At 31.0% G+C, this 9,417-nt stretch overlaps 1 protein-coding gene across 4 annotated transcripts; it reads right to left on the bottom strand.

The window, feature by feature from the left end:
- Positions 1 to 1,967: 1,967 nt before the first annotated feature.
- On the bottom strand, positions 1,968 to 4,275 carry LOC120080928 (thioredoxin-like 3-2, chloroplastic). Of its 4 annotated transcripts, none has more exons than XM_090315750.1 (6): positions 3,509 to 4,275; positions 3,068 to 3,142; positions 2,858 to 2,924; positions 2,444 to 2,461; positions 2,261 to 2,360; positions 1,968 to 2,180 (listed from the first exon to the last, which is right to left on the bottom strand). In XM_090315750.1, exons 1-6 carry the CDS (start codon positions 3,850 to 3,852, stop codon positions 2,149 to 2,151), a joined length of 636 nt encoding a protein of 211 aa, XP_090171876.1. In that variant the 5' UTR covers positions 3,853 to 4,275; the 3' UTR covers positions 1,968 to 2,148. The 4 variants fall into 4 exon arrangements, with proteins under 4 accessions (XP_090171876.1, XP_090171877.1, XP_038891538.1 ...); XM_090315751.1 differs by having other exon boundaries at positions 2,444 to 2,458; XM_039035610.2 differs by having other exon boundaries at positions 2,118 to 2,360.
- Positions 4,276 to 9,417: the final 5,142 nt, after the last annotated feature.

Genomic DNA, 9,417 nt, shown 5'->3' with positions numbered 1-9,417 from the left:
TTTTCATGATTAACAAGTCAAGTAAGCATTCTTTTTTTATACATGAGACGAGATTTTGAATGATAAGTGATCAACCAAATAATTGATTAAATGCATGATTTATAGAACATAACTTAGCCTGACTCATTATTTAAAAATTAAATTACAAATTTAATCTCTAAATTTTGAAGATTTTAATCTATTTAAATCCAAGTTTATGTCTCATATATCTTCAAAAAAATTAATAATAATTTATCTACTAATTTAAATTTAAATGTTGTGAATATTAAAATTTTAAATTTTCAATTTTGTGACAAGTATATTCATGAATTTTAAAAAATTCGAAACTTCAAAGACTAAATTTGTAACTTTAAAAGTTCAAAAACTAAATATACCATTTAACTTGATTTAAATTATGTTCAATAATTAAACAAAAAAAAAATATATAGAATAAAATTAATTGTTATTTTAATTTATCTACCCTTCTTCCATTTAAAGTTAATGAACAACATACCCGATCGGGAATGCCATGGCCTCAGGGACGAGGCAATCTAGCCATCTAGGTTATAGTTAGGGGTCTTGTTGGAAACCACGTTTTTCATGACACCAAAAACATGAAAAAGAACTAACTAATCTGGCCACGTAGGTTATGGTTAGGGGTCTCGGCAATCTAGCAATAGCCTTTTGCGGCTTAAGCACAATGGTTTTTTTTTCAGCACACTATATAAAAATACCACGCAAAGAAGAGAAAGCATAGTTGAAGTGACAACATGAAGAGAAAAAAAAAACTCTTGAACACAAGAAATTTTTTACATTTAAGCTTAGTAATTTGATTTTTTTTAGTTAATAAAGGAAAACCCCTAATTATTTCTATTTTTAAAAATAATGAAAAGCCCCAATGCCCAATGCTTTGAGCTTTGGAGCTTCACGTAAGGTGTGCCTTATTTGTAAGCCTCACTTTTTCAACGCGAGGCACCAGACCTACACCTTGCATCTAGATGCACGCTTGAGAGGATTTTTTAAAACACTCTATCACACCTTCAATCACTAATTTATTATCCAACATGACCACCACATTGTAGCTACTTCATTCTAAACTCTTAGATATGCGCTTAATTTTTATTCTCTTATACATCTGTCAATATAAAACCAACATAGCTAGCCGTCTGGAATAGTTTCTCCCGGAAAACATCAAAAAGAAAATGTCAAAAGAAGAGATTAAAAGAACATATAATTTTGATTTGAATATGATGTTCTTTCATGTAGCCTGAGAAAGAATGAAATATGGATGTTGGAAGGGTGGGGTAAGGAAACATGGTTCACAATTAATAGATGGGACTTTTGGTTTGGTGGGTCAAGAGGAAAGTTGGGTGCAGCACCATCAACTTTGTTCAACTTTTTTTGAAGTGCTTTTTACTTTTTCAACAACTTGGTTTTATGCTGAATATGATGGCTACACACCTCCCAACACAAGACACAACACAGTTTCAAAAATCATCTCTCTCAAAAGAAATTAAAACAATGTATGAAGTTCAAACAACTAATAGAAGATTGGTCTTTTTGTTGAGAGAGAAAATTTGGAAGGAAAAGAAAAAAAATCCATTTAAACAAAACTACAAAAAAACTGATACCGCCACCCCCCCCCCCCCCCCCCCCCCCCCCCCCCCCACCCCCCCCCCCCCCCCCCCCCCCCCACCCCCCAAATCCTAATAAAAGACCATAAATGAGTTATCCAAAAAAAGGAATGAGAAAAGAAAAAGGTTCTGTGATTTGTTATCATTTAGAAAGAAAAGAACCTCCAGGACCACCATTTCTAGCTCTTTTCAATGTTCAAGGTCCCCCTAATTCATTCCTCAAGTGATTTTCAAGGCACAATCCATCCATTTTTAGTGCAGAGAGATCCAGAAGACTCAGAAAGAGACACGTTATTCATAAGATCCCTGAACAAATAAATTAATCTACCAACACAAAACAGGGGCCTCCGCATATCAGATATAAGGGAAAGGAATGGTATAGAAAGGATGGTAAACCTTACAAATAAGACTTCCTCACAATGTGTACATTGTCAAGAATTAGACATACATGTTAGATCATCCACCCCATGACAACAAAGAAATGATCTCTGCAATGACAAAGACTTGGCAAGAAGGGCCAGCCAGGCCTTGTTCTTTATGTTGATGAATATAAGCAGAAAGGAATTTCTGTGAGATGCTATCAATCAATTTTAATACCACTAAGTGGATAAGAGGATGTGGGTAAAAATGAATCATAAGTCACTCGCCTGTTAGCTCGCGTTCAATCATTTTCTGAACATCATTGATGACTAAATATGCTTTGTAGAGACCAATCACCTCATCTTGTTTCTTACCATCCTTCCATAGCTGCAACAAACGCAATCAAGATCTTGACATTAGTAGAGAGAAAGGTGTCCAGCTGTAACACATCTGATTGTGAGGAAACTCACCTGTATAGCTGGCATCTTCTGGATGATTCGAAGAAACGATTGAAATACATGAGAAAACATGCAAAATCAAAACTATCAGAATTTGTGGAAAGATTTTATGTTTGGACACATTAGAATGAAAGATTAAACAGATAATGTAGTTTATTCAATCAACTCATCCATCAAAGTAGCACAAACTCAACATGTCTACCGTCTCCTATGTCCAAAATGCAAATTGGAAATGTTCCTGAAGGTAATGAAACACGAGTCCTAATTTCCATTGTAAACAAAATCTCAAGTACAATATCCAAAGAAAATCACTCAGAGAAGTAGAATTTATCATAACCTTAAGTCCTACCTAAAGAAGATCATTATAAAGGTTTATAGCAACACAAACAAAATGGAAAAACATCAAAAGGCTTTGACAGGACTTACAGCTAATCCGGCACGAACAACTAGCTTGTGTGGCACCATATTGACATCAATGCAGTAGAATTGCAATCTACAATTCATCAAGCACATACAAAACTTCAATAAGGACTGGCATACTGGTCTTTTAAGTATTATCCAGCACATGGAGAATAATAATATAGCTCAATTCTAGCCACTTGGTTGGTCGGAAGAAATGGGATAAGAAGAGATAACCTGGGGTAATAATCAGCAGCCAATCTTTCCAATTGGGGTTTTAAATAAATGTAATTTCGGCACCAGTTAGCCATCCTACAGATCCACACAAATTAACTTTTCAACTAAAGAAGATACAATTATGAAAAATGTACTTGAAAGGCTCGTAAGGAAAGCTGGAGATAAATATCACATCATTCACTTCCAAATGATCATAATCACAATGTACAACGAACGTTAATCAATTTCAGAGAAACCCCAGGGAAAATCTAGCAGTTGAGACCAATTTTACCTAAAAAACAAATAGCTTTCTAATCAAACAAGATCCATTCAAACTCAAATACATTCACATCGTCTAGATTTCTTTCTCTAAAACTTCTTAGCCGAAAAAACGCTTTGTAAGAAACTTCCGTAATTAACTCAACATTTCCCAGAAAAATCCCACAAGAAACGTATACATACCATACAAGAATCACGAGCTCGTTGCGTTTCTCTGCATCTGCAATAGCCTTATCGAACTCAAGTTCACTGCAAATGGACTTAAGCTCAATCGAAACAGGCGACTCATCTCGAAATTGCAGAGTACTGTCTTGGGTCCAAGCTCCGAGCAGCGAAGTCGTCTTCTCACCAGTCGCAGAAACTTTCTGGGAAAGCGGCGGAAATTTCCGGCACAAAGGAAGCCTGTTGAAACCAGAGCCGGCGAGCCTCGCTGACGGAAGTTGGGGAGGCGGAGGAAGATCAAAAGAACCGTCGAATTTGGGAAAAGATTTAACGATTCCGAGGTGAAGGGGCAAAGCTTTGACCATTTCGGAAGAGGAGAAGAATTGGGAAACGGCAAAGGAAAGAGAAAAAGAAAAATTCAGAGGGGGGATGGTGGTAGGTTTGATCGGAGGGGCGGCGGTGGCGGCTTAGAGATGGTTCCGGTGGAGTCCCACCGGGAGAATCAGAGTCAATACAGAGATTGTTCCGATGGATTTCCTAAACTGTGAAACCTTAACGAAACGCCATTTGGTTTTGTTGAAGAAAACAAAAAATCAAAGAGAACCAAGAAACAAATAAAATTTTTGTTTTTCTTTTTTGAGAGTTCAGAAATCCAATTAAATAACAAAAATAAATAAATAAATTGAAGCGGAAGTCGTGGCTGGCTGCCGCATGCAATCCTTGGACTTTTTTTCTTTTTCTCTCATTTTCTAAATTAGAAATTGAATATATATTTGATGTTTCAATACAACCTTTAAATGATTGGACAAATATTAATTTATATCTTTGCTATCGATTTAAATTATAAACTAATAATTATATCGATTTAACTTCTAAATTTTGAAGTTGTATTAATTTAAACTTAAACTAATATTTGTATCAATTTAAATTATGAACTTCCATAGTATATCGATTTATAAGAAACTTTTATAAGTATGTTAATTTATAGCTTCCTTCAAATTTAGTTTGAAAATTTAGGTTGAAAAAATGAACACAAGCCAAGCCAAGCACGAAATATTTAGGTTGGTTTGGTTCGAGTTAATCGGGTCATTTATTTAAAATTTATTCTAAAAAAATATAAATATGTAAAAATCTAATTGAATTACTTTCATATATTGAATTAAGATTGACTATTCAATTTCAATTTTTATAGTGAAATTTTTTTTTCTATGGTGCAAATAAACTATTTTTAAGAGTTGTTGAAGAATAAACTATTCAAAAAATTTTGAAATTAAATAAAATTAAAATCAATATATGTATAAATTATTGTGTTATATGTAACAAAAAAATATATATTTTAAAGTTAATAATAAATTTTGGTTGGTTTGGGTTAGATTAAGTGAACCTATGAACTAACCCAAGTCATAAAATTTTCATTTATTTGAACCCAATCCAACCAAATGAGTTGATAACCAACCCAAACCACATGGATTGGATTGGGTTGATCGGTTTTTTCAAGTCATCGGATTTTTAACACTCATACTAATTAATATGAGCATAGTTCAATTGATATCAAATTGTTGCACACTTCTACATCCTTCGTCTGAAGAATATCGTGTGAGACTCATCATTGTTTTAATTAAATTAAATGAATCAATGTAAACATTTTATTAAAATTACCTTTAAAAAATCACAAATGCATCGGTCTGTTAAACGTGGGTAAAATCATAGAAGACTTTTTCATATGTCGGATTAACAAAATGGATAGTCTTATAATTGATGCATGAATGATTTTCAAAGTAAATTCTGACTAAAGTCCAAATTGGTTCACTTTTAAAAATTTTAGAAATAAAATTATACGTCTCATGCAATGTTTATCTAAATGGAAGATGATGAAGTGTATATGTATTGATATACTCACGAAAAATTTAGGTTAAATTGGTAAATTATTAATTTAAAGTTTTGATTGATACGGCCTAAAAATTTAAAGAAATTTAAGGGTATAAACTGATAAATTTCAATTAAGGATAAATTGTTAGATAGCATTTTTCAATTTTATTATTTTAGATAATTTTGTTGAAATAAGTCTTACATGCAGTTTTGGGTAGAGAAATAAAACCTATAACTTCAAGAATGATTTTAGAAAACTTTATGAAAATGGTTATAATTAGTTAATTTAATGTTGATTGTGGTTGAATCAGTTCTAATTGACTATTTTTAATTATTGTTTTCATAAAGTAAGATAACATTTAGATGTATATTGTAAAATATCTATGTAAATGTTGATGTGAGAGTATAAATTAAAAAAAATGAAAAAATAATTACAAGATAATATCAAATATTAAAAGTTAATTACAAATTTAAAGGACGTGAAATATTACATATATAATAATTGTAAATTGTTTATTATAAAATAGAATGGATATAAAAATAAAAAATCATAGCATTAAACTAACATAACATAATAGGAATAGAAAAATCATAACATTAAACATAAAAAGATATAAAAAGCACAACATTAAACATAACCCAACATAATGAAAAATAAAGAAGAAAAAGAAAACTCTATAGATAGAGTTTAAGAGAAAATGAGAGGAATATTAAAGAACCCACGTTCATTCAAATTTGAGGTAAAATGATGTGAAAATTCAATGAAAAATATTTGAATGAAAAATTGTGGTTTCTTGAAAATAAAGATTTTTTAGAGTAGAAAAAACTTTTCCTACACTCTCCTTGAGCTAGTAGCTAATAGTATTAAAAAAAAAAAAAAAAAAAAACCTTCAAAATTTCAACGAAAATGGTGAAATTTAAAAAGGAAATTGAGAAATCAGGAGAAAACCAAAATTCTCCCCTATTGAAATCTCAAAATTTCGATTGAAATTTCGAGATTCCGACCGAAATTTTGAACTATAATAAAACTTCCATCGAAGAGAAGCAAATGAAAGGCTTTCATAAAAATTCTCATAGAATCGAAAATGAAGTTTTCATTTTGTACATGCCAGATCATGAATTAGTAACTGCATCCAATCTCCAAAAAAATCTCACTTGTTTTGAACTTTCTTTTTTGGAATGAAATATTTACCAAATTCCCATGGATAGGACCAAACCTTATTCCATGGTATATTTACATGAGATTCCTCTTTCTTATTTTTAAGCAAGTCCCAAACAAGAGAATTTAATCGGAAATATTGATAGATTTCTATGTGTGAAATCCAAATAAATATGAAAATAAAATAAGAAAATCCACCGTTCTAATTTAATTCTCATCGAATTTGAACATCAGAATAATAGGCGATTAATAGCAAATCAAAAGAAATACAATTATCTTCAAGAACAAAGAAAAAAGTTGTTATGAGTTGTCCCGTAATAAAACCTATTGTTGCTTATACTTTCTTCTCGATTCCTTCTTCCATAACTCGAGCTTGGAGAAGGAAGAGATAAGAGAGCCTTATGGAGAATGTGGTCAGAAATCCATAATAGAGTCCGACCACAACGACCGAATTGATTATCTACATGCATAAGGATACTAGATTACCTAGTATAATATATTTTAAAATAATCACAAACCTCCCTTTTTCTTTTCCATTGCAATTTTTGGATTATGATATAATGATTTTTTAACTTTCCATATATATAGAAATAGAAATAGAAATAGATAGACTAGAAACGACATCTCTTATCTCAATGACACCACAAGATATTAAATGAACGGAGCTGGCATATAGATGGAATATAACGAAATAGAGCCACTTTGAGGTTCTCTATGAAATGAGGCATGGAACGGAGCCTCTATGAAGAAGTTCGGAAGTTACGAAGGAAACCTCAAATTCATAGTGGTCATGGGTTGAGAACGAGAAATAAATTATCTGAGACCTAATTTATCATCATTCCTTAGTAGCTCGGTGGTAGAGCGATTGATATACTTAATCCCACCCAGATATGTTTGTAAGTGAGATAATTGTCACTTCAAAAGACGATTGAATACCTCTGTCTCTTGTTTAGGGATTCGAAATTTTGAACTATAATATCCGTTAACAATCTCCGATCTTCGATCTTATAAGTAATTATCTTTTACTTTAAATATTATTTAAAGAGTGAGAATGTATTAAAGTTTTCAATTACATTATCTTATTACAGATTAAAGTTAATTAAAAAATGTGTAGTTAAATAATATTTTAGTATTTATTATATTTAGACACATGACAGACAATTAAAATGTAAGATATTCCAATATATTTTGAAGTAAACGATTTTGTATAGTTTAAGCACATAAAAATATATTACCCATAACATGTTGTAGAGTCAATAATATTATCAAATTGTATGATTAGCATGTGGGATGGCCTAGGTTAACCTAATTTGTATATAATATTATTATGTATTAGGCGCGTACAACCACGCGTGCAGACAGCTTAGGATGGACCCATTCGGATGCACGTGCCCTGCACAGCAGATATAATAATTTTTTTAAAAATTATCTTTTAGGAGTCAATTATCTATATTTATATTATATTTCCTTGGAAAATCATTAGTGTTTTTTTTTGTTTGTTTGTTGATATTTTGATTCTAAATTTATTATTTCATAACATTGTATGTTTAAAAAGAAAGGATAAATACATAATAGTTATGAAAAAATTATTTTAATAAAATTGAAAAAAATAATAAATTTGTGATTTAAAATGGGATCTTCAAATATTGACAAAGATAGGTCAGAAACTCACGTACCAATATACGAGTTCATTCCCTTCTAAACACTTTTTCATGGTTGCTACCAGGTTGTTGACCACGTGGAACTTGTGTACTAGATACACCAATCTTCTTTTTTTTTTTTTTTTTTGAAATATTCATAAATACAAAAAAAATAACTAAAGAATAACCAACCTTAATTTTAGTTTTCTGTTAAATCTATTGCTTTTACATATAAAAAGCGTGTAGACATATACTAATGCCACATATCTCCCTTTCTTAAAAGTGTATTTTCTTTATCAAATCAGTTTACCAAATTCATATTTTTACTTACGCACAAATCTTCAATATTTCGAAGAGATAAAGGAAGAAAAAGAAACGTACGTAGCAATTATGTTTGACATTTCGCCTACATCAACCATACAAAACCTTCAAGACTTCATTAATTCAAACTTACAAGAGGAGGAAGACAAAAGCTAAGTTCCCTCAATTTCTTGAAACAAAACACAAATGTTTTAATCGAAAAAGGTTGAAGACAACATGATTTGAAAAAGAAGAAAAATAACAAGAGAGAGAGAGAAATATGGAGGGATTGATGCAGTATTACATATCATATATGATGACTAAAGTAGTGGAAAAATCTTATAAGATTTCTCTAAATTAGATCATAGAGATTGAGATAAAAGAAATCCAAGGGGCAAACAAAAACCATTTTTTCTTCTAAAATCAAAATTTCTCTAAAATTAGATTCTCTAAATTTCTCTCCCCAAATTATGGACGGGATCCACTATTTTGCATGATTTTGACGTGAATGACACGTTGGTTGGTTTTTCTTGCCATGATTTTTTTTTTTTTTTTTTTTGCTAGAGTGGCACCTAAATTGTGTACCCTGTACATGATTCATCCTGAAAACGTGGACAGGGGTTAGATTAATGCTAAATTGCATACAGGTATGCGATTTAACAACCCTAAATTCACCTTATTCTTTTAATATTTAATTAAATTACACTATTTAAAAAAATTCTATAAAAAGCGAAGGCTCAAGTCAAAAAGTCCAATAGGCTTAAGTCACTTGTTGGATTTGAATGGAGTCAACTCAATTTTTAATCGTCAACCCCATAACCCAATTCTTAAATTTGACTCATTGGACAAAGTTTTATTCAAATTTGGGATGATCCATTACTTATTGAACTACTTTCTCCTAAAATTTGTAGATCTTCTTAATTATATATATATAGGCAATTGTTTGAAATGACAAAATTATT

The sequence above is a fragment of the Benincasa hispida genome, chromosome 7 (assembly GCF_027475165.1).
Source record: "Benincasa hispida cultivar pf3 chromosome 7, pf3_genome.v1.1, whole genome shotgun sequence".
NCBI lineage: Eukaryota > Viridiplantae > Streptophyta > Magnoliopsida > Cucurbitales > Cucurbitaceae > Benincasa > Benincasa hispida.
Note: the sequence above shows the minus strand (reverse complement) of the source record. Positions and strands in the feature narration are given on the sequence as shown.